This window comes from Tauraco erythrolophus, chromosome 6 (assembly GCF_009769465.1).
Source record: "Tauraco erythrolophus isolate bTauEry1 chromosome 6, bTauEry1.pri, whole genome shotgun sequence".
In the NCBI taxonomy this organism is placed as follows: domain Eukaryota; kingdom Metazoa; phylum Chordata; class Aves; order Musophagiformes; family Musophagidae; genus Tauraco; species Tauraco erythrolophus.
The window spans coordinates 30,834,924-30,860,427 of NC_141470.1; the positions used below are offsets into that span (position 1 = coordinate 30,834,924).

General features: G+C 40.8%; 1 protein-coding gene across 1 annotated transcript in view; it reads right to left on the reverse strand.

Moving 5' to 3' along the window:
* Window positions 1-3,310: 3,310 nt before the first annotated feature.
* Window positions 3,311-25,504, reverse strand: part of SPTBN5 (spectrin beta, non-erythrocytic 5) — a 102,555-nt gene continuing 80,361 nt past the window's right edge. Inside the window, exons 49-67 of the mRNA XM_086613486.1 lie at window positions 24,226-24,363; window positions 23,236-23,492; window positions 22,883-23,069; window positions 19,750-19,962; window positions 19,179-19,375; window positions 18,386-18,590; window positions 17,468-17,662; window positions 16,181-16,336; window positions 15,435-15,652; window positions 13,797-13,986; window positions 12,601-12,777; window positions 11,628-11,732; window positions 8,918-9,538; window positions 7,861-7,932; window positions 6,204-6,290; window positions 5,700-5,791; window positions 5,419-5,504; window positions 4,795-4,930; window positions 3,311-3,485 (exon numbers count right to left, since the gene is read on the reverse strand). Coding sequence (XP_086469612.1) covers window positions 3,311-3,485; window positions 4,795-4,930; window positions 5,419-5,504; window positions 5,700-5,791; window positions 6,204-6,290; window positions 7,861-7,932; window positions 8,918-9,538; window positions 11,628-11,732; window positions 12,601-12,777; window positions 13,797-13,986; window positions 15,435-15,652; window positions 16,181-16,336; window positions 17,468-17,662; window positions 18,386-18,590; window positions 19,179-19,375; window positions 19,750-19,962; window positions 22,883-23,069; window positions 23,236-23,492; window positions 24,226-24,363 — 3,507 coding nt within the window. The remainder of the gene's footprint in view (window positions 3,486-4,794; window positions 4,931-5,418; window positions 5,505-5,699; window positions 5,792-6,203; window positions 6,291-7,860; window positions 7,933-8,917; window positions 9,539-11,627; window positions 11,733-12,600; window positions 12,778-13,796; window positions 13,987-15,434; window positions 15,653-16,180; window positions 16,337-17,467; window positions 17,663-18,385; window positions 18,591-19,178; window positions 19,376-19,749; window positions 19,963-22,882; window positions 23,070-23,235; window positions 23,493-24,225; window positions 24,364-25,504) is intronic.

Sequence of the window (25,504 nt, forward strand, 5' to 3'; positions counted from 1 at the left end):
AGCACATGAAGGACAAAGTAGCGATCAGGAATATTCAGCAGAGATTTATTAAGGGGACATCAAGCTTGGACCATGTGATTGCCCTTCATGGTGAAATGACCCAGTATGTGGTCATCTGGAGAAAAGTAGGTGTAATATACTTCAGCTTTAGTAAGGCTTGTCCCTTGTCTCCAAGAGCATTCTCATTTAGAAATTGTGGAGGTCTTGCTGGATAAACAGGCTGTTGGATGGCTTAAGAACTGGCTGAGCTGCCTTCTACGGTGGCAACAATTAATGGCTTGACTTCTAGACATTGGCTGGTGATAAATGGAGTATGCTGGGTTAGATACTGTGACTAACACTGTTCTACGACTTCATCAGTGAGCTGCACAATGAGATAGAGCACATCCTCAGTACATTTGAGGACAATGCTAAAAAATCAGGGTGGCTGATGTGACAAATGGCCAGAAGGACTTCAGAAAAACTTGAGGATTGGACAAACAGAAATCTCATTAAGTCGAACAAAGAAAAGTGCAAAACTCAGCAGCAGGTACAGAATATGCCTCTTTGTCAGCACAGACTGATCAGCAACTGCCTGAGTAGCAGCTCTGCTGAAGACATCTGGCAGTTACAGTGGATGCCATGGTCAGTATGAGTAAGCACTGCAAATAAAACAAACTGCGTAATGGGCTATGTCAGGAGTGTAACCTCCTTTAATCAGAAGTGATGAGGATGTACATGTAATATGGTGAACAGTTTGGGGATGCTCAGCTCAAGGGAGAAGCAGCGAGACTGAAGTGGGTGTGATGGCAGGCTACCAAGATGATCAGGGGTTTGAGAGCACACAACCTATGAGGGGAAACTGGTAACCAAAGTTGCACTTGTTTAGTCTGGCAAAAGAGAAGGCAATACGACAGCACCTTCAGCTGCTGAAGCGCAGGTACAAAACTGACAGGTCCATGCTCTTCCTGGTAATGGTATATGATGTAGCAGGGGACAACAGGGTTTGAGTAAGACACTGAATTACAGACCTCTAGAAGTCCCATCCCACCAACGCTGTGTTCAGCCCAAGAAGTGGTATCTTTTCAAAGCAAGTGTTACACAACTTGCTAAAAAGAACAGACTCCTACTGACGCGGTCACCTGTCTTTATAGCACTGCTGCTGCTGCATCATGCTGGGAATTTGCTGCGTGCACTGTGAAGATAAAATTTTGGGTGCACTTGGATGCCCTGTTAAGCTATAGGAATTTAAGAGGAGTGAAAAACGCCAATGGTGTAATGAGAACAAGACGAGACTTCATACAAATAACATACTATTAGACATGGGTTTTTTCCTTTAGCCACGTTTTCCAAAAAAACTATCTTATATAATTTGTGGGAAAATGACTAAAATTGGAGGGGAATGGGAGAATATTGTTCCCCAGAATTCAGCTAATATTAGAGCAGCTCTAAGATGAAGCACAGCTGCTGCTCCCAGGAACAAACAAGGCCTCAATATCCTTGAAATGGGGAGTAGAGTGGTACGAAGAATAGGCTGCCCAGGGAGGTGGTTGAGTCCCCATCCCTGAATGTGTTTAAGAAAAGGCTGGATGAACTACTTAGGGATATGATTTAATGGGAGATTAGGGATGGCTGGACTGGATGATCTCTAAGGTCTTTTCCAACCTAGAAATCTATGAAATCTATGAAGGTATCATGGTTCATCCCTGTTATCGGGGATAAGAAATAACAAACAAGGCTTACGCAATACCCTTGAAATGGGGAGTAGAGTGGTATGGAGGTATCACGGCTCATCCCTGTTATCAGGGATGAGAGGCGCCTGGTAAAGATAACCATAAAAATGCCATCAGGGAAAGTGAATCACAACCACTGCCTCAGCAGTGATGGTGAAATTGTGTCCTTCAGATACTAAATCACACCTCCACCCACCTCCGAGCTTCGACCACCCCTCACAAGAGCAATTTACACCAATCCTAATTTGTGAACACCCCTCAAGAGAAAAATTTACACCAATCCTAATAAAAGTTATGTATGACTAAAGTCACTCGAGCTCCACCTAAAAGATATGAAAAAGATATAAAATGGCAGCAAAACAAAGGGGATGTTAGGGAGAAGCCCCTCCATCGAAACGTCTGGGAATCAGTTGACGGGCTGAACCTCTCTCCTCTCCCCCATAGGGATGCCTATTGGGTAAGAACTCTGTGTTATGTGCACTTACTTAATTACTTACTAACATCTTGCTAGCTATTTAGTATTTTCACTGATCAGTAATTGTTTTATATTATCACTGCAGTATTTTAATTAAAGTTGTTTTTGTAGTCAATCACTATCACTGGCTATCTATGAATCTATATTCTGTCACCAATAAAATATATATTTATATTCAAAAGTCCTGGAGATTTCTTGTCCTTATTATCATAAAGACATCGGGTTATAGTACTACTGGAACTGGTGTACTCTCCAAAATTGCCCAGAGACTTTTGCTATATTCAAAGGTCCTGGAGATTTCTTGCCCTTAGTATTATAAGGACATCGGGTTATAGTACTACCGGAACTGGTGTACTCTCCCAGTTGCAGACTGGTCGTTTCGACCGCTTAACATGACATAAGTCCTACTCAACTCAGCTTCCCAATAGGCTGGCTAATCAACCTAGTTTTTGATCTTTCTGAGAGCAGTTGTCTGGGGACTAGACTTCCTCCTTGCTCTCCTGCTTTTCCTCTCCTTTTACAAGGAAAGACTGATTGTTCATCCATTATTTCAGTTTCAAATTCCATTAAAAATGAGTAACTCTGCAGGACTTTTCTCCTGGTAACCTCATCCAGAAAGAATCGGCAAATAGGGAATTGTTGGTGAATGTGTTGTAAAAATGAAAGACTCTGGAGTCTACAAAATACTGCAGGAATTACATAACACATGTTCTCTTTGAGACTTGTGCTTCTGTGGTGCACAGACTGCCCAACTCTCTTAAATCTTATCCGTCCATACCTGCAACGCCACTTGCCGGAGGCTGCTGTGCATTCATGGCTTGCACCTGGAGCTCTGCTCAGTGGTCCCCATTTCTGTCTCGCAGAGTCACTTTACTTGAGCTGTCTGGCTTGAAGGTCCCTCTGCTGTTCCATTAGGTAACTTGGAGTAGATATCACTTAGGTGATACGACGAATGACAGAGTCGTATACACAAAAGTATGTTTAATTATATTTAATGGCTTTACTAGATCTAATGCATAATTAAAGTAAGTTCCAAGGGTAGTGATTAACTTAAAGCATATCAACACATTTCCAGAGGGCTGGGTTAACACATAGAGGTGAAGTGTCTTCACTGAGACAAATGTCATTTTTCTTTTTCTGCTTCTAGTAGAGATGGATGCAGTTTTGGTTTATTACCACTTTGTTCTAAACTCAGAGTGGTGATGGAGGCTCGTGTCACAGCAGTCCCATCTCCCTTAAAATTTCGGGAAAATTCTGCAGACGCTCTGTCTGGTTTGATTTTGAAGGATGGTGTTCTCCTGTCAACAACATGCATCACCAGAAAATCAGGTACAAACGAGAGGAGTTTAAAAGTCACTGTGTATGTAAGAAGATGTTAGGCATTTAGCTCAGTGCAAAAATCCACCAGGCAGAGGGACAACGATTTCACATCATAGTCTGTAAGATTTTTCAGACTCCAAATGCAACAGACATTGATTTACACCACAGGCCAAATTTCCTAATTTGGCTGTGGCTGTCTTTTACATGCCTGTGTTTGGATCCTCAAAACAGCCTTTGAAGAAAGTATTCGAACAGTGCAACTTTAGACAACTGGTTTGGCTCTTTAAATTAGGAGGCCAAGTTCTTTTCAGACCCTGCTGGAGAGAAGATTCAGAGGAAAATCTATTGTAGATTCCTGCTCTGATTCCCTCATCTGTTGGAACAAGTCTTTCTCTGTTGAGCATACGAGTAACCTGGGGAAGTGACTGTCCCTCCTGTACTCAGCACTGGTGAGGGCGCACCTCAAACACTGTATTCAGTTTTGGGCCCCTCACTACAAGAAAGACATTGAGGTGCTGAAACATGTCCAAAGAAGGGCTACCAAGCTGGTGCAGGGTCTAGAGGACACGTCTTATGAGGAGCAGCTGAAGGAACTGGGGTTGTTTAACCTGAAGAAAAGGAGGCTGAGAGGAGACCTTATCGCTCCCTACAACTACCTGGAAGGAGGTTGCAGTGAGGTGGGTGTCAGTCTCATCTCCCAAATAACAAGCGATAGGACAAGGGGAAATGGCCTCAAGTTGCACCAGGGTAGGTTTAGATTAGATATTAGGAAAAATTTCTTCACTGAAAGGGCTGTCAAGCATCGGAACAGGCTGCCCAGAGAAGTGGTTGAGTCACCATCCCTGGAGGTATTTAATAGACATGTAGATGTGGTGCTTGGGGACATGGTTTAGTGGTGCACTTGGCAGTGTTAGGTTAACGGTTGGACTTGATGACCTTCAAGGTCTCTTCCAACCTAAACAGTTCTGTGATTCTCTGATGTCAGTAACTTTGGTGCCTACAATAGGTGATACAAGAATTCCTCTGGGTGTTCCAATTGTAAGTCATCAACCACAGACAGGATATGGGTGACTACAGTGAGACCCATTTTCAAACAGTGGTTGTAGCACATCATAAATGATGTTAAGTAATTGAGGCAGGGTCATACTTGAGAAAAACGTATTTTACTGTATTAGTGACAGAGGAGAGGGACTTTTTGACCTCAGGGCAATATCCCCTTGTAGGTGACTGCTACCTAAGCACAAACAGCAGTGACATCGGTTCAGCCTTATGGCACAGAGCCCCTACCTCAGGAGTGAGCTTTTGCTGGTTAGTTTTTCAGCAGAGTCTCTTACTGGAAAGTCCCACATTCTTGTCTGGGAGGTCTCTGTGTTTGGAGCAAAAGGCTGCGGCGTCATTGAGGAATGCGATCTGTTACTGTGTCCTGCAGAGTCAAAGGACACAAATAAAAGCTTTCTGAAGTAGTGTTAGAGACAGAGTTTGCCATTTCAGAGTCCATAACAATTTTATCTGAACATTGTTATAATTGTGCTCTGGCTTCCTTTCCAGTAAGCCACCACCTAGTGAGGTGTCCAGAAAGAGATCTAGATTCAGAAGAAAAGCTGTTGATCAAGATCCAAAGCAACTCCTTAATTAAAGGATGAATACAGCCCTTGGGCAAGGTCTCTCCCTGGGAATAACCTGATGCCAGTCACAATACAATTGAAAGGTTGCTTTGCAAGTCACCCTGGGTGTTCTCCTGTTAGGGCATTACATCATAAGGTGACAGGTGGCTTGTATACTGCAGTCTAACAGAGGCAAAAAGAACAGCTCAAAATGCACCAGAATAAGGACACCTTCTAATTCTCTTCTCTTTCTCTCACCATCATTTGCTAAAAACACAGTTCATTCTTGAAGGAAGCAAGAATGTACCTATATTATTTTGTAGTGATTGCAGCCAGTCCTCCATCAGTGTCTGAGAAGGTGCTGCGAAGAAATACTCTGCCCCATCTCTCAGCCTGTAAATAAGGATAGGAGAAGGTGAATTCCAGTTAGCCTTGCCTTGCACCTGCTGTCCTTATGAGTGGGGAAAGCACTGTAAGACATTTCACTTACATCTCCTAACAACGTACAGTCTTAGGTGACTGTTGGCAGATAAAACCCTACAGGCAGTTGTGTAGTTTTTTATTAGTGCATTTCTCCATAAGACTTACCGCAACATGAAGGCGTTCTCTTTCCTGATGTAATTTACCAGCCTGTCACATTTGGCACCAGGAATGCTGAGGGACAGGAGTGTGGGTACGTTCTGGAGAAGGATTAAATGATATGAAAATGTCTTCTGCATCTTTTCTGCTAGGATTCAATTCCATACCAACCTGCAGGCTGACTACACACCCATACTATCCTTTTCTGCTTTATAATTAGGATCACTGAACAGGAAGAACCACAAAAGAACAATGGACTATTGCATTGTATCTTGATGGCAATTTGTGAATAAGATACTTCTTTTAACGAATATGTTTGAAAATTTCTGGAAGCTTATTATTCTGTCTTATAGTTGGTATCAGTTGAACAACTGCTGAGTTTTCACTCAGCTGACGTTTGAAAGAGAACTGCCCTAGCCCCAAAGCAAAGCAAATGTAGCTCTATTTTCTTTTAAATGCATTTTTAGATAGGTAAATACAGAGACTGCTAGAAAGATTCAAAACCCAAATTACCTTAGATGCTTCTTTTTCATCATTATAGAAATCCAACTTCAAGCCATCAAGTTTTGCATAGAAGGATTTCCAAGACCTTGAGCTTGGCTACATGAATAGAAATGGTAATAAAATCAAATTATTAGCTATACATTTTACTGGAGTAGTGAAATCTTTTATGTGCAACTTCCACAGGAAGCCAGGAACTGCCTAGGTTATGATCACACAAGCTCTCTCAGTCATGGTTATCTCCTAGAAAAGCAGAACCTGCTGTAGCTTCTGGTTTGGGCAATTCAGGAAGGATCTCTCTGTGAGTCATGACTGAACAAACAATATAACATGGTGCAAAGCAAGCTCTACACCATGTTGTGCTCAGCAACATCTTTGAGAGAAGGTGGGTAATCAAAGTTATGTCTATTTTTGGCCACTAGATGTTCCACTTTTTCCTAGCTGGAACGCTGTCCCTTGCCTGCTGGTCACAGTCTAGTTTTGTTAAGTGTGCGGTTTCAACCTAATGTGGCTGCTGAATTCTTCCTCGTTTCCTAAACTAACCCCAGTGGAATGCTACTGAACACTGTGAAAAAGCAGCTGCTATTTCCTGCCCCAACTATGTACCAGTGAAAGGTTAGCCTAGTGCCATGAGACCCTTCTGGATCAAAGATCCTATTACTTGTGTATATTATTATTATTTTGTTATGCCAGTGAATCAAGTTGATAATTTGATCATTCAGAGAAAAGGAAGGAAAGAATCCTGAGGAAGATAAGTCATAGTTCTTGTTTGGTAAGGTGGAAGTTCAGTATCACAGCAGACTAAATTCACTGTATCCAGAAGAGAGGAAAAACTAAATTTCTCTTCCAGAAGATGGGGTCCATATCAGATTGAATTTTTTAGAAGCCTTTTAAGTTAAAAGTTTCAGAGGAAATATTCTATGGGACAAATAATCCGAGACAATTTGTTTACATGCCATACCTCAGCAAACACTCAGATGTCTACAGATTGGTAGTGAATATTAGAAAATTTCCTGCCCTGCTATGATCATTAGCCTACTGACCTGAAGTGATATTCTTTCCCAGGATGAGAATTTAGATTTAAGTTTCATTCAGCCCTGGATTAAGCAAACTACTTCTTTAAAGATAAACAGAAAAATGAATTCTCTTCTAGGATAGTTAGAAATCATAAGCATTGCGAGCATAGGAGTGAGGGTTTTTTTTAATTGATTTCTTTTTTTTTTTCCCCAATTCAGTTGAAACCTGTATTTATAACTAGGGGAACATAACTAACATGTTCATACAGCCTAGCCTTTGGTTCATGAATCCATTAAATGTAGACAGACTCTGATCTGCATGATTGTAGATGTAGCACTTCAGGACATGGTTTAGTGGGCATGGTGGTATTGGGTTGATGGTTGGACTTGATGATTTTAGAGGTCCTTCCCAACTTTAATGATTCTATGATTCTCATGACAGGCAAAAATTCCATTGTCTCTTTATCTTAAGGACTTGATCAGGTACTGCCAAAGTCAGTGGACACTTCTTCATGCATCTTAGTGATAACTGAATTAAACTCCCAGTCCTGGGCTCCTTTTCCGTAAGAGTTTATCCTGAAGAAGTCAGACCAGATCTGTACTATAACTCAAGGAAAGATGAATTAACCCAGCGTGATGGCATTTGTTTCTACCTGTTGTCTTCCTGGAAGGAGCTGGTCTCTCTTTTCTAGGAACCCCTCCATGTGCTGGAGACTTGAAGAAACCTGAGACATACAAGAACATCGCCATTTAACTTTTAAATGGCCCTTAAACATATGTTGTAACTTCTGAAGGTCTTTCGAGGTAAATTCCACACAGAGAAACTGATCTCTACTGCCTCTAGCCTTTACATTCACAGCACAGCTAGAAATCCTCTCTAGGTTGCAGTCATATCTGATATAGTACGTAAATGAAGAGAATTCAGGTCCTTTTAGAACAATTTGCTCATGGAATTTGCTCTATCATGGTGTATTAATTAATTAATATAATTTTTATATTATTAAATATTATTTACGACTTAAATTGCTGAAGTTATTCATACCACTCCTGCAATAATACTAAGTTACACCAATGTATAGTGTTGTACTGGTACACTTGGGTATGTGACAAACATTCCTCTCAAAGTGCAAGAGGGGAAGGGAACAATTTTTACCTCTCCATGATTTAACAGTGCATTTCCTGCCAGCTGGAGCAAACAGGAGCTGCTGGTTCTAGTCTTGCATCAGGTCAGCAATTTGGCAAGTGTGCCACTAAGTTCTGCCTCTCTCTGACTTCTAAACTCAGTGGACACTAAGCACCACCACCTCACATAGAGGGCATGGGCAAATCAGCAGTCTGGCTTCTTTATGAAACAGCATCTCCTGGCTCTTGTTAAGTGCTCTGCTGAATATTCAGCAGCATGAATAATCTCTAGTTTGGGAAAGAAAAACAGAAACCAGTACAGTTGTCAAAACTTAGGCTATAAAGCTGAGCAAATGAAGAATGCTTTTAAGCTCTACCTAGCTGTTTAAGTCAATGATCTTTTTGGAAAGTGTATCAACTGTAAAGGCACATAAAATGCCTCTTGCTGTTTGGATTTGTGTGTTTACTGAAATGCCTGCCATATAGTGCTCTTTGTGACTTTCAAATAGAACTTCCTGTATTTCCTTACTCTGACTAGCATAGGATAGCAGTTTTGTGAGGAGGGAGCCAGGAATACTTTGGACTTACCGAAGATGTATTTTCTAATCTCTCCCAAGAGGAGTTAGACAGCAGTGAGTTTGGTTGTTTATCTAGTGACCTTTGGTCAGGCTCAGATGGAGTTGCCATTAGTTTTGTCTGCAGGTTGGAGGAAGAGGAGCCTTTAGCACTTTTTTCCTGAGGTGATAAAAGCCCTGTGGCATGCGATTCTGACAAACTGCTGCTGCGTTGCTGGCTTATGGGAGTAGGAGATAAAGGAGAGTTTAAAGAACTTCGACTTTCCAAAGATGTAGCTTGTGGACCCACTGTCGTTGGTGTAGGTGGAGTGATAATCTCACTGAGCCTCTTCTCAGCTTTCGTTTCTGTTTTGTTGCTGCTCAGCACTTCTGGGAGTCCCCCAGCAGTGAATTGTTGGAATGTCGATGGAGACTTTTCAACAGGGGAGAAAATAGTTTCAAGTGTGGCCCTCTGGGACAGGCTGGGTAAGGGCCCAGATGGCGGTGGCGTTGTGCTCTTTATCTCAGTCACTTGTGGTCGTGTATTCCTTTTGTCAGATGTTTTTCTTTTCAGAGAGGGAACCCGTACAACTTTGCCTTTATCCTTCTGCTCAGTCTCTTCTGTGTCCACTTGTTTCGGAATATTCATCTCCCTCTGTAGGACACACATATTACATTTTTTAAAATTACCTTCATTGCATTCATGGGAAGTTACCTAAGATTTTTTATTTTAAGCAGGAATAGTTTTTAAAATACACTCTCTCCTGGCATTGAATTTTAAGGCCTGTACCTTCATTGGCATTCTTAGAGTTAGAACTGAACTTAATTGCTATGTGCTGAGCATTATTTTGTTGCCCAAAACATAAATACTGGTGGCAGTTAATCACACAAACAGTGAATCCTGCCCTTGCTAATTTCTCTAGAGGCCGAGTCTCTAATAAACTCCAGAGAAATTATGCTTCTCTTCTGTGGCATTTATTCTCTAAGTTTGCTGTAGAAACAGTGAGTATCCAGTGGTGTTCTCATGGGAAATTTTAGAGCAGAGGACCTTCGTCCTTTCGTTTAGCCAATTTGCAAATCACTGAACAAAAGGCAGACTCAGCTAAGCTAAATTTTAGCCTAATGCCAAACACAAAAGCTATATTTTGCTGGTTATTTCAGGAAAATAATTTTAAAAAACCATTAAAACAGGGTCTGGGAGGCTGACTGAATATTTGACCACTCGGTGGATAAAGAACTGGCTGGATGGTTGCACTCAAAGAGTTGTGGTCAATGATGCGATGTCTACATGGAGACTAGTGTCAAGCAGTGTCCCTCAGGGGTCTGTTCTGGGTCTAGTGCTGTTCAGCATCTTTGTCAGCGACATGGATGATGGCATTGAGTGCACCCTCAGTAAGTTTGCCGATGACACCAAGTTGTATGGTGCCGTGGACTCACTTGAGGGAACAGATGCCATACAGAGGGACCTTGGTAGGCTTGAGAATTGGGCCAGTGCAAACTGCATGAGCTTCAACAAGTCAAAATGCAAGGTCCTTCACCTGGATCGGGCCAGTCCTAGGCACAAATACAAACTGGGCACAGAGTGGGTGGAGAGTAGCCCTGAAGAGAAGGATTTGGGGGTGTTTATAGATGAGAAGCTCAACATGAGCCGGCAGTGCGCTCATGCGGCCCAGAAGGCCAACCGCATCCTGGGATGTATCAAGAGAAGTGTGGTCAACAGGTCAAGAGAGGTGATTCTCCCCCTCTACTCTGCTCTTTTGAGACCCCACCTCGAATATTGTGTCCAGTTCTAGTGTCCCCACCATAAGAGAGACATAGATTTGTTGGAGCGTGTTCAGAGGAGGGCCACAAAGATGATGCAGGGGCTGGAGCACCTCTGCTATGAGGACAGGTTGTGGGAGCTGGGATTGCTCAGCCTTGAAAAGAGAAGACTTCGGGGGGCCTAATAGCTGCCTTCCAATACCTGAAGGGAACTTATAGGAAGGCTGGGGAGGGACTTTTTACAAGAGTGTCCACTGATAGGACAAGGGGAAATGGGTTTAAGTTGAAGGAGAACAGATTTAGGTTAGATCTTAGGAAGAAATTCTTCAGTACAAGGGTGGTAAGACTTTGGAATAAATTGCCCAGAGAAGTTGTGGATGCCCCCTCTCTGGAGGTGTTCAAGGCCAGGTTGGATGGTGCCTTGAGTAGCCTGGTCTAGTTGAGAGGCGTCCCTGCCCATGACAAGGAGGTTGGATTAGATGATCTCTGAGGTCCCTTCCAGCCTATGCCATTCTATGATTCCATGATTCTAATACAATCCATTGTAGAACTCTGATGCCAGAAGACAAAAGGCCTATCTCTGCCTTGGTCTCCCTTTATTTTCACCCTTTGCTATCCTCCAGCAGCGAGGTGGCTGCAGCTCCTTACTGAAATCCTGAATGAATCAAAATCTCTCCATCTGTGTAGAGAGGGATCACCCTGTTTCTCATACAGCAACACACACTGCACGTCCTCTTTGCTGCTCCTGGCAGAAGAAAGCTTCTGCTTCGCCCCTAGAGCTTTTGCAAGCTAGTTGGACTCTCCTGATCCACTTACAGGTCTCGTTCTCAGGTGCTCTATCTGAAATATCTCAGCTTTGGTCACTCATTTACTCCATCTCTGCACAGGACTTCATTCTCCCACAGTGACTGAACTCTGAACATTCAAGGACCCACGTTATCCTGTCTCATGCACAGCTAGCTCATCAACCTTTTACTTCTCACCTTAGTTTTCCTGCTGAGCTGAGCAAATTTCTCCTCCTGAGCTGCAAGCATCTTCTCAAAATCATGATGTTTCTTCAGTAAATCCTCTACTTCAGACACTGAATCCTGAATGGAAAAATTATCAGATACAGAAGTCCAAAATCAAGTCAATCAGAAGAGATTATGCCTAAGAGTTTCAGATTTATCAATTCTATATAGTCAAATTATGATTCTGAAATTTTTGTAATTGAATGTCTAAACTTCTAGTAGTGTGCGAAAAACCTTAATTTACACTTAAAAAAAAAGGTTTGTAGCTTGCAGTCTGTCTGCTGTATATGAAAAAAAGAGCTCAAATAACAACCTTATTTTTTTCTGTGAAGCCACGTGGTACCATGGCTTCCAACTACAACTATTTACGTACAGATTAAGTACTTGAATTCCAGCTTGTGCTAGATGCAGAGTTTATTCCTGCCCCACAACACACGCATCTTAAACCTCTGTCTTGCTCTCTGCTTAGTTTTTGATACCTGAGTTTATGACATTGTTTTCCCATCTTATACCATCAGAAGACAGTCAACAACAAGAAAATAAACAAGTGATGGATGCTGGTGTTTAAATACGAATTTACAACATAGCTATCAAGACAGCTGTGCAAAACATTCTAAAGCTCAACACAAGGTGGGGAAAAAACTTTTTTCCTTTCAAAAGAGGCTCTCAGCATGACAGGGAAGGTTGAAACCTCTGCAAGGTATCTTATGTGAAAAAAACGGTCTGGAATTCTCAGTCTTCTACCATGCCCTGAAAGCCACCATCTCCTGGAGCCCATCACCATGTAAAATGCAGCGTCTGTTCTGGACTCACTCCTGCCTTGTGTAATCTCAAGGGTGCATTACTGATTAGATTGTGATTAACGTCAGGCTCGAGCTTATACATGCTTCAAGCACTCTCTATATGCTAAGAGACATTTCAATAGTGTTTCACTGTCATTACTCACCCCATAGCTAGGATCTGAAAGAAAGCTCTCCTTGGCAGTCAGCCATGCTTCTGCTTGTTCTAACTCTCTGCGGAGCAATTGAATCTCCCAGTTTTCTTTATATAACTCTTTCCTCATGTCCCAGCTCTCCTTTACCTTCTTCATCAGCTCTGACAGTTCTAACAGTTTTTCTTCAATCTAGAAAAATAACATTTGCAATGCCAGGAAGTGAAAAATCCAATCAGACTTTAATGTGACAGCCAACTAGCATGTAATTTGCCTTCATGATCCAGAAGATTGACCTCTAGATAACTTTGTGGTGTTAACATGGTTTAGAAAAGATGTCTGAGTCCTCATTTTTCTTACTTGATTTCATCAAGCCTGCATGTTGTATAGCTATATATTATAATTGTATGCATATTCCGCATACTGTATGACCAATATTCTGCTGTATGCTTTCCCATGATGAAACTTTATAGCCAGGCAACTTGTATTATAGAACTAGTAAGAACCAGAATATTCAACAAATACATCCATTTATGGCAAGGCAAATATGGAGAGCCTTCAACTGCAGAAAGTTCTCCAATTCTTTCTACAACGGAAGTATTGTAATCTTGCATAAATTCTGAAGATGTTTTTGATGGTGTGGTCTCTGGGTCTACTGGCAGTATCAAGACAAGCTTGTGACCACTGCAAAGATCAAAGTTTAAAGGTACATAGATAACAGGATCATAGAAATTTTAATGTTCTTGTTCCTTTGTCTCTATAACATTTCTGAAGAATTACATATCTTCTGGTGTACTCAGGGACATCACACCATCCTATAGTTGATTGCCTTGTGATGTATTTTATCCTAGGTCTTTTGAAGTTAAATACTAAAATCTCATTTATGTGGCACACCTTTTCTGTGGAATAGCAATACCTCCTTAACCCCTCACATAGCCATAATCAATCCAGTGACTATTCTTTTATGGTCAGCTTCAAAATTAGATTTTAGAGGAGTAAGAACTTTAAAAGGTGTTTTCTTTTTCTACATGTCACATGAAGTCTGCAGATTTTTCTACATGTCACATGAAGTCTGCAGCTTTTAATAGTAGAGAACCTGTTTGTCCTGTTTAGTTCTTCTGTTTTGAAAGAGAGACAAAGGTGCAACTCCTGCCTGTTTAATGTCTTCTTTGTTCACTCTTGTTTGTAAAATATTTGACTCATCAACACACCTCCACAGACATGAAATGTCCATTCTTCATCAGGTCACCTCCTGCCTGCTGCATTTCTTCGTACTTTAGCCACTGCTTTTCTATCTCACGCTTATATTCCTCATGGCGCTTGATAAGCAGTTCAGCTCCCAGGACATCGTTTGCCAGTTCCTCAGATATCACTAGTGCATGCATCTCATTGGCCCAGGCCCTACAGAATAGAGTCAAAAGGGTAAAAACAAAAGGAATCTGAGTCTGTTGGGTACTCAAGAATGTACATATCCCATGGCTATGGACACGTGTACAAACTTTTATTTGCTCACGAAAGATATGAATATACAAATGCATTGATGAAGGTTCACTCATGCATGTATGGATTTTTATAACCTGATAGAATATTTCCAGTGCTGTTTCAATACATAGCCTGTTAGAAAGGCAGCTTCAGCATCTATACCTAATGAAGCATTATGCATTCAAATCCCCAGAAAGAGCTGTAACTGCAAATGTCTGGGCTGTACACATTCACAGTACTTTTACACATAGTACGGGGACATAGGTCCATCTAACCTTATCAACGTGCATGAAAGTACTTCATATGCATACAGAGCACTCATGCAAAGAAGTGTGTGGATAGATATTTTTTATGGAAAATTTTCTACTCCATGAGCTTCAACTGGCATAAACCAATGCATCTTGATTTACCTGAGCTCAGGATCTATCCCTTAGCATAGTAAATGTCCAATAGTCAGTGGTAACCACTTCACTGTCTTTGTATTTCTACACTTATCATGGATTAACTCTTTCATTAGCTACACTGAACTAAAAATGTCCGTATTTATTCTGTGAGAAGTCCTGTTTAAAAAACACAATTTCAATTAAAAATGTATCAATTTGCATGAAAATAACATTAAAGTGACAAAATATAATATTTTAATGTTCATCTGTCACTTGGAGTATAGCATATTTCCATTATTTATTTCATTTTTTACATTAGACCTCTGCTTATATATACTTCGACATGATTGGTTTAAACAAAATGAGATGTTTAGCTCAACATATCTTTTTTAAGAAGTATGTTTCGTAGATGCTTTAAACGTTCAGCATTTTTTTCTAATTCAGATTAAAAAATATTTTTTAAAAAACAGGTCATGGAATTTCCCAGCAATTGAATTCTTGCAAAAAATTGACCCCTAATAAGAATGGGCAGATGAGTATGTGCATATGGGCAATGGCATTAAATAAATGTGTGCAAAACACTTTCAGCACTTGAGCAAATGCTAACCTATTCTGGAAGGTTATCTTTAACGTAGTTGCTTTGACTCTGAGAAAAAAGGGTGCTGGTGTCTGTACAGGTGTATGTATGAGACTACCAAATCTATCCAGAGTGACTGAATTCTCCAAGACTATCTAGGAAATAGTCTAAAAATGTGGATTTGTCGTGCACACTGTGCTGAAATGGAGTTGTACGGTCACCTCTAATGTGTGGTAAATTCTATGAAGTGCTGTTGAGAAGATGTCATGTGTTATTATTCAGAGATTTGCAAGCAAGCAGCAGAGCACCTGGGACAGGAGTCAAACAGCTGACAGGTGTAATTTAGAAAAGCCTATATGGGAAATATAAGAAATAAGGCCCACTGCCAAACAGGGGCTGACACATACATCAGTTCTCTGCAGTCATTGAAGTAGAGCTGGACTTGTTCTGCCTGGCTCAGTCTTGCCTTCCTCTCCAGAAACTTCTTGTCCAGGCTTTCCCAGCACTCATCCACATCTGTGAGTCTCTCCATGATGTTTTCCTTGACTTGAGGGTATGTGCGGCTGAGGTGCCAAGCCTCTCCTCGAATCCGTTCTAGCTCTTTCATGATGGCTCCTAGATCTCTCTGGAACAGAGTCAGAATGGCTTGTGAGACCAAGTCACTACTTATATTTAAGATTTTAAAGATGCTGCATATCTTTTCTAGCCACTGGCTGCACAGAGGCTGGAAATACAACTCTGTCAAGACTTTTCTTCTCAATTTCCTCCTAATGTCTTTTAACATTCATCATCAAACATCAAAGAAGCTTCTTCAGATGTGAGACATTGTTTATTTTCCTAAATGTGGAGCTGAAGTCTCTTGTAGTTCAGGTGACACTTTTGCAAATGTAACAACAATTTGGGATAGATTTTAGAAGAGAAGCTCATCCTTAGAAGCAAAAGCATTAATAATAAAATATCATGCTGTTAAAAACGGGAGAAAAAGGCCCCTTTCTGTGAAGCACAAAGAATATTTCAGGGTGCAGTGAATTTATCTTTTGTTGGCCTGCAAATAAGACACTTGAGAGGGTTTCAAATCAAGCATCAGTCTCTTTTTTTTGTTTTTTTTTCCATTTATGCTTTTCTGCCACTGCTTCGTGACAGATCCCCTTACCTCTACTCCCTCAAGCTGGCTGAGAAGTGTCTGTACACCTGGGAGATCATATCCGTAATCTTCTATATCCACTACTGCCTCTTTTTCCTGCATCCAGCCCTTTACTTCATCCACATCATGATCATACTGGTGAACTTGCCGGGCTGCTCTTAGATTCTGGAATAAAGAAACAGTTTAATAGTAATAATATATATCTTGTCTGCAGCACAAAAAAAGAGCAATCCTAATATTTTCTAATGCAGTACAGACTGAACAAGAGTGGGAGTGAAACTCCTACCCAATTAGGTCATCTGAAAGTGAGGTGTTCAAGCTAACCTAATTTCCCTAAGTTCTCTGTCAGTGGAAGGAAACAGATGTCTCCAAAGAGCAATTTATCCCTATGAAAGGTGAATGATCAAGATGGAGAGCATGAATTGCCCTCTAAAGGTGGTTCTTTCAGTCACAGAAAGTGTCCCAAACAACTTGCTTGGAATAGAGGCCTACACTGCAAAGAGTGAAAATAAGAGGAGTTAAGTGAAAATTAGGTTTTCTGAAATAAGAGGATTAAAAAATGTCCTAATACTATTTCACATTCAAACTGTATATTAACAGTTATCATGCATTTACTGCTGCTAACAGACAATAGTGGGCTCCAGCTACTTCATAAGCAAAACGTGTATGTAACGGTAGTGGAAAAAAAGGCTTGAGGACATCTGACATTTTATGATCTCCTTAAAACAAACAAAAATGTTAAGATCTATGTGTCCTCTCTGCTTTTCCAAACACATCTGTGACTGCAGTTTCACGAGAGGAGGTGAACTGATTCAACAGCTAACTGCTGCCAAAAGGTAGGGGTTTTGCCTCTGTGTCCTCTACCACCTTCTCTTCCATACCCCTTCTTTGACTTCAAGTAACTAACTCAGCCAAACAATCTGGAGAGTTTTCGTCTTGTTTAATAATCTGAAGCAGTTCAATAAAGAGTCCAATGAGGGCCAGAGCCAGCCTCCTGTTAGTGGTGATAAACTGTTAGATTGGCTTAGTTTTTCAAGAAACCAGAGCTAGCAGTGAATTAAGGAAAACAGAATTACTCTAGGCTGATTAATATCTTTTAAGTATAAGCCTTGCCAGGAACAGTAGGGTAAGCAGTGGCTATAAAGGGAAACAAATCAAAAAAGAATAGAAGAGAATACACCCATAGCTCTTGTAAACCTTGTGTTTCAACATGAGCAATGCACTGGTTTGGGAAAGGAAGGAGGACATGAGAAACAGCAAGGAATTCAATGCCCCAATTTTTCATGTATTTCCTACCTCTGTCCTTGACTGGATGGCATGGCATAGTTTCTCCCATGTCTCATTGATTTGCTTTGTTCTTTTCCGGATAATGTCCATCTTGCTGTGGCCTTCCTTCTCTAGTTTAGATGCTAACTCATTTAAGGAAACAACTTTGGAATGTCCCAGAGGTTTCACCTCGTTTACAAAATCTTTAAACTTTTTCTCCAGCACCTGTGGGATAAATGGGGACACAGACTTAGATATAAAAATTTCTGCCTACCTCTATGACAGAGGCAGAAGGAATCACTTTCTCCGTACTGTATAACACAAAAGCTATGTATTGCAGTCTACAAGCGCAAATCACTTGATAAACCCAGGTGATCTGGAGCCAGAAGAAGGTGTCTATTGTCTTGATCATTTAACATCTTATGTCACAGAGAAAAATCACTCACATCCTGACAAACAGTTGCTGCCAAGATCAAAAGCTAAGAAACATAACCTGTTAGGCTGTCCACATATGCAGCAGTTGTTGAGGAGTAGACGCTATGAATTATACCTCTCTGCACTGTGTGCCCTGAGGAGAAATTTATCCTCGAAATTAGCAGCTAGAGGTGTGAACGCTACATCTCAGTGTTTCCCACTGAAATTGTTACAAGACCACGGCCTTGGTCATGTCAAATTTTTTAGGCTCTGTCAAATTTATAATCAGGGCCAGCAGTGGAGTGTGCTGACCTCACCTTAACTCAAGAAAAAGCTAACTTTCTGATGCACCTACTTTTTCTGTTGGAAAATGCTACCTCAGAGAGCCCTGAGAGCAGACAGAAACCAGTCTGAGTTCTTGCTGTAACTTTTGTCACTGTAACGTACTTCACTGTCAACAGCTACACAAAAGTTGCAGCAAATATATTCCTGCTTTGGCACACAATACACACAATACCTTTTATTTTCTTTTACCTCAACATCATCTAAGTCCTGCCCATAGTCGTCGGACTCTGCTACAGACTGTTTACTGGAAAGCCATGCATCCACCAGCTGGAATTCTCTTTCAAACTGATAGACCTGGAATTGTTCTTGCAGGCATTTTCTCTGGGACTCAGCCTTCTGTAGGAGAGACTGATAGTCTGCTATGATCCCCTGGAGCTTTGAAAGTATGGCTGAACTGCAAAGAACAAGAATCAGAAGGTAAGTCTTTGTTTTACTGGGTTTTTTGAACATTGTTTTTTCTGACAGGTTGAATTTACACCACCTTCAAAATACAGAAGAAACCAGATAACATCATGGAATGAGTTATGCCAAGCCATTAAAACCAGCTAGTTCAGGAAATTAAAGTATCTCATACAAATAGCTGCTCTTTTCACTTCCTCCTCCCCAGATAAAAAAAGTAAACTGGCAATGGAAACCAGTGAACTGTCAGGAATGCTCATTTCCTTTTCGAAGCACAGTGTTTTTTGAACCTTTATGGTAAATGAGAACTGGATGACAGTTCCTGGGAATAGACAATGGACAAAGAGGCTGATCTGCACTAATTGGCCTGTTGTTAAAAACCAACGGTCAAAAACATTAAAACAATCATCAACTTTTTGGGGTCTGAGTGTGTGTGATGGTGATGAAGGAGGGATTGATGTCGCCTGAAGTCATATTTCTGAAAGAGGTATAAAACAGCTACTGAAGGTTGAACTTTTCCGTATTTGCCTTCTCTGGGCATTTCTGTTAGTTCTGGAGCAGAAGTCTGTTTTCACTTTCCTACCTCTCTGGGCTGTCTTTGTTTATTAAGCTGGCACCCGTCTCCTGTACTTTCTCGATCCGGGGCCTAAAACCATCCATGTCCAGCTTGGTAGCTTCAAGTTTACGAAGTAAAGCTTGTGTGGACTCTTCATTCTTTCCATAATCAGAGGTTTCCAGAATGAAGCTCCTCTCTGCCAGCCATGCCTCCACCTCCAGTAGCTGTATAAAACACAGGGATGAGCCTGAACACAGCTGTGATTAAGGTCAAGACAAAGAAAACTGGAAAGCGGTGGTGTCTGAAGAGACACATCAGTGAAAACCAAGAGCACCTTAGGTGCCTTCCTGTAATGCAATCTATCAGACACTATTAAAAAAGAGTGTACCTAGTAATTAAGGTTACATGTTTATCCGTCTCTGCAGTTACCTGGAAAAGTAACTGTTATTTCTCCACTGTATCCATATTTACCAGATATGAAAATCAGGACAGTATGAATTCTGCTCCTATCTCAGCACTTGCACCCATGCAACAATATAGGTATTGGTTCTTTCAAGCAAATAAAGACCAAAATAAATCTCTCATGAGCCATCTTTACCTCATTCAGGAACTGATGGGCCTCATATGACTGTATGAGCCGCTGTCTCCTCTCTTGAGCTTCTGCCTTCAAGGTTTCTACAGAAGTCTCAAGCTCCTTCAGATGCTCCATAATCTTGCGAGAGGCTGAGTGGCCTCCTCTTACCAGTTTTTGCCCTGTACTGAGCACTGCTTTGGTCAAAGCATCCCGACTGCTTATCTCATTCTCCAAATTCTGGAAAGAGTAAAGAGTAAAATGACAGACCAAAAACAGAAGCTATGGAGATCTTTATACCAGTTAATGTAGTCATCTAATTCCATTATAAATCTGTTTTCTATACATGAAGATGGGTTAGAGCTGCAACACTAAGTGAATGCTCAAAGTGGAGTGGAGGAGTTTTTTGAGGGAGAAGGAATGATTATAGAAATCACATATAGCCATGAAGTTTGGACCTTGGTGTGTATCCACCTCAGAGTGTGGAGGGAAGAGATACTAACCACAAACCTCTTATCTGTAGATTCCACTGAAATATACCCACTTCCACACCATTACATAGTGTTTCCTGAATTAAAATGTGTCTAGGGAAGAGCAATCAATTCAATTCCTCATCGGTATTTATCACTTGCCAACACCTTTTTAGAAGATGCAGTTTTGCATAACAGCCATCGCAAACACTGTGGGTACACATACGAGCTGGCAGCCAAGAGGATAAGGAGAGAAGAAAACTACCTGAACCAATTCTCAAAGACTTTACTTGAAATTAATTTTTGAAGACTAGTAGATTTGAAAACGATATGCATACCTCCAAATAGCCCCCTCATATTATATATGCCTGGGTAGGCAGGGACCATGCTGTCAGTTTGTCTGGGTGGATGTGCATTCCATAGCTAACTATGCCTGAGCAAGTTGAGCACAAACAAACTCCGTCTTTTTACAATTGTTCTTATTTTCATAGCTATGAAACAGGCAGTTTCAGAGTTAGACTGCAGTCCTGTGTTAATATGGCAGAGATGCAGAGGAGTTGCTTTTTCAACTTCAGTATCAGACTTGGCTGCAAAAGAGCTCTGATTCTAATCTTGCCTTTAACTTTACCCTATTAATATCAAGATAGCCACTATGCTGTTGAAAAGTGACACCGTATCTGACCCAGCAGAATGGAATCCAGTGGCAAAGATTATAAAACATCTTGTACTCTGTATGAATAATAAGCTAAGAGCATGAGGAACAACTTTGTAGTTGAACATTTAGGAACATATATTCACCGTAATTAATTTATAACAACAGGAATTAAAAAAAAAAAGGAGGGGAAGGGAGCAAGGGGAAACTCTGTTCCAAGCCAAGCAGCTGTGCATATGCATATTATCTTTGTGCGTAAATGCAGTTTTGCAACACAATATATTTTTTTTAGGTTGATACATTTCACACACAATCTCTTCTGTGGTAACAAAGCAAGGACTGTATTTTGCAAATCTGGCTCATTAATATAGGGTGGAACTAACAGTATATACAGCTCTTGACTGTTATGTTACCTCTGACATTTGTTTGCCTGTCAGCCAACATTAAAAAAAAAAAAAAAGACGTAGAGACTCTAGCTACTAAAAGATTGAGAATTCAAAGCTTATATTTTAATCCTGCTTCCAGGAGAATAAGAATCAAAATGGCAGGAAGAATTGGCATTTTATTATGCACTGGTATTATGGACTTTGTCTCCCATTCTCACAGTTCATTGAAATACTTTGAGACCTGACAATTAACACAAAGATAATTGTATCCTAAAGCAATATCTCCACGGTTCCTTCAATTATCCAAAGTATTTTCTCAGATTAATTCAGCTCAAACATTCCTTTCTTCTGTGAACCTAATTACTTTCCTACTATGTCAATCAGCTCATAATTTTTAGGAGTAATTGTACACATAACAACTTTTATACTTTTAATCATGATGAAGTAAACTTTTTATTCTCACTGTCTAATCTCAAAGCCATCAACTGCATCTTGCTAAAATACAGAATTTTTACAAATATGAGATTACATTGAATGCTAAGAAGGTGCAAACTATTCAGAAATTCTCATGGGTCTTACTCAGCAATAGCTGGAAGATGCATTCAAAAACGTTTTACAATTCTTCATCAAATTGTAAGTACATGTAGGATAAATCAACTTTTTAAGAGACTTCATCCCTGTCCTAGTATGTCGCCTGTAGCAGTCTTGACTTTTTACCCTGAGGATATTTCAAATTTTTTTGTAAGTTCCGATTGTTATTTGTAGACACACAGATTGCACTAAATGCTTGGGTTTGCTTTCTCTCTCTCTGTGTATATATATCACACACGTTCCCACTTTGTAAGATATTCTGTCTTTCCCAGTCCTATTGCAAATTTTACAGATTTTTCCCAGAGGCACTCAACTTGGCATTTAAATGGGCTGTCATTTGCTAACATTAATAACCAATAGTTGCTGAAAATTTTTAGCAGTAATTTTTCTTTTTCTTCCACCTCACGTTTGCAAAGAGACAGTGCTCCTTATTAGAAAATGATTAGGAAGGCAGCTGCTGTTTTATCGGTATTTGAGGTGACAGTGTTCCAGGCACTGCTTTCTCTGATGGCCTATCTGAACCTTGTGAAATAATTCGGGAACTATCTTGAAAGCTAGCACTGGAATGAAAGTTGGCTAAGGGTCATCACAATATCCTGTTAACTCCCTCCCTCCAGAGCAGAAAGAGCTTTGGGAAAAGATGTTTTCCTGGGAGCTCATCCTGGGACATCTGAGTAATGAGCTTGCTTGGATGTACTCACTGAGTTTCAAAGAGTATTTGTTAGGACATCTATTGCCCAAAGAAGCTATGACAGCATGCACAACAGTTTGTAAAATGTATTGCAAAGGCCAGGTTTTGAACTCGGTTCACAGAAAGAACCAATGTGTCCACAGAAAAGCATATGGTATGCTGCCTACACCACTGCAATGATAAGATGCATGGATTTCCACGTTACCAAATCATGGACATATCCTCTGAAAAGTGTCCTTATTATCAGACAAGAATAAAAGTAAACCCTGGCATCATGCATCCTGTTAGCCAAAGCACAGCAGATTAAGTTTGCCAGAGGCAAATTGAATTCCGTGTTCTCTGACTGAGAATCATTCTCACAAGGCATTACCTGGTGCTTTTCTTGTAGACTCTGAACAGTTGCCAGGGATTGGCCGTAATCCCTGGAGGAAGCCATGGGGAGTTTCTCATGAACCCAGGCCAACTCCTCATCAACATCTCGGAAGAACTGGTACTGAAGTCTGCTTGCCTCCAGACTCGCACGTCTCTCCTGCAGTGGATCACGTAGACTTTTGTACCTGTAGGTTTTAAATGGAACAATCCAATGAGGACTGCAGATTAAATAAGGAATGAATGCAAAATGTTCTTTTCAGAAGGAAAGCAAAAAACCCCAAAATGCAAGTAAGAAAAAGGCTGATAAAAATAGGAAAAAGATGGCAGGAAACAGGCCAGGGATTCACATACCTCTGCACCAGTTGATCCACTCTCTCTTCTAGTTCATCAGCAAGGAAATGCTTCTCTTTTTGGAACTGCTGAGCTGTGACCACAAGCTCTTGTAGCCGGTCCCCATGGCCAGCAATATCTGCCTCCAGTTCCTCTTGTTTCTTCAGATGACTGTTCAAAACCACCAGATCATTGTTACTATATGGTGCTTTCAACTCATTTTCCACATCTTCCAACCATTTCTCCATATCCTCTATACTTCGCTGAAAATGAAGGCCCTGAGGACAAGTAGGAAGAAAAGATCATTTATACCTTTAGGGTAGATAATATGATATAAAAATCTTGGCCACTTTCATTAGAATTACACACAATCAGAGATAAGCTTCCCAGTGCTCAGTGAACTCTTCTCAGATATGATGGTGGTCCAGATAAAGAAGAGTATTCAGTCAGAGTGAATCCAAGAACAGATGCAGAGAACATCAAGAGCTAACCTTAACCTGTGTTGCACAAATACAAATGATGGACACGGTACCTTAAAAGGAAGCCATTTAAAGGGAGGGCTTTATTTTATACCCACAGAGTGTCTGATAGTCCATGCAAAACTCACAGTCATGAGAAATCATGTGCCTGGAGATAGAAGAATGAAAGCAGCTTTGGGTTTCTTTCTCAATGTGTTGGAGAAAAGATGTCATTGGGACAGATGCAGAGAGTTGACATGTATGAGTGAACACATTTTCCTTCAGTATCCGTCTCTGGAATCTTGATCTAAACAAGCAGCAGAAAGCAGAAGAGAACACAGCCTACAAATTCTTTTTCCTACATAGGGATCACCAGTTCTCCTGCTGATTGCATTGAATCAGTCCACACTTAGTAGTTTCTTTGCTCTAATGGTCTTGAGGAATCAGGTCTGATTGTGTAAAGTGACGCACTCGTAGATGAGACGTGTAGCAAGGCAGCCATGCTATCTCTGGAAATGGCACTGAGACCCAATCAGTGGCATCCCTTGATTACCTTGTAAGCATCCTGCAGCTTGGTCCGTTTATCCTGGCAACTTGCTAGCAGTTCCTCCCATAGTTCTTCCATTTCTTGTAGTCTGGACTGAATGGCTTCAGGGGCATAATGCTTCTGACGGAGCATCTTCTCTCCTTCCTATAGCAAAGAGAACCGTCAAAGTTTTCTTCCTTTGCTGAATGCACCAGAATATATCACTTTTGCCTCCATAAACAAAGTCTACTGGCACTGCTATGTAAAGGGCCAGCTGCAGCCATCACTTCCTGGCATAACAGATAGAGGCTGCAGAGACAAAGAAAAAACAGATAAAGGCAAAACGCTTATTGAAAGTAGGGCAGAGATTGATTTTCCTGTTTTTCTGGCCTCTAAAATTATTTGAAATACTAGAAGGCAATATTAGAAGACAAAGCATAAAGAGAATCTTCATTACGCAACGTTGCCTAAAAGCTGGCAGGGAGCCCAGTTTGCAAGTGCTCATTTTTTTCTGTGATGTCCCACATTCTGTGATCACTATTTGAGGCTGCACAGCCCCCTGTCCTTTTCTATTCCCCTCCTTGCATGTTAAGAGAGAACTGTCTCATACAAGTGAACCACTGCATGAGATAATAAAACCTCTTTTAACCATGTACCATTGTACCACTGTGTTAATAAAAGCCTATCTGCATTTCTAATCCCTGAGCTCAGACGCTTAACAAGTTGGCAGAAGAAGAGGTAGAGGGGACACAGCAAGACCTCCATCAGGTAGAAGAGCCTGTGGGTATATCCTTAAGCTGGGACCAAGTTTGCTTTAGAAAGCTAAACTGAGCTATTTCTACATTTTGCAATGAGGAAGAGGAGGCACAGTAAGAGAAAGATGCTATACCGGGACAGCGGATGTTAATTTTCTTCTAAGGAGTAACTACTAAGGCTATTCCCAGCAGAAAATATGGGGCATCAAGAAACAATAAGAAAGAGATTGTGCAAGCAACTCTTTAAAAACAGAGTAGTTTAGAGAGAATTGTAACTCTCCCCTTCAACTCTCTCGTTGTGTCTGCATACAGGGGGGTTAAAAGGTTAACAAAAATAAACAAACAACAAGGGGAATTCTACATTACTGGATGCAGGTGACCCTGAGGAGGGAATCTACCTTTAATGCTTAGTTATATATTGCAAAATACAGCTGGTAAACACTGTGCTGAAAATAAGGATAATAAACATGTAACAGTCTGTCCTTCCAAACTCATCATCTGATCACAGCTTCTGCCAAGTTATCTGACAAAGCTTGTCAGACTTCCCTCAT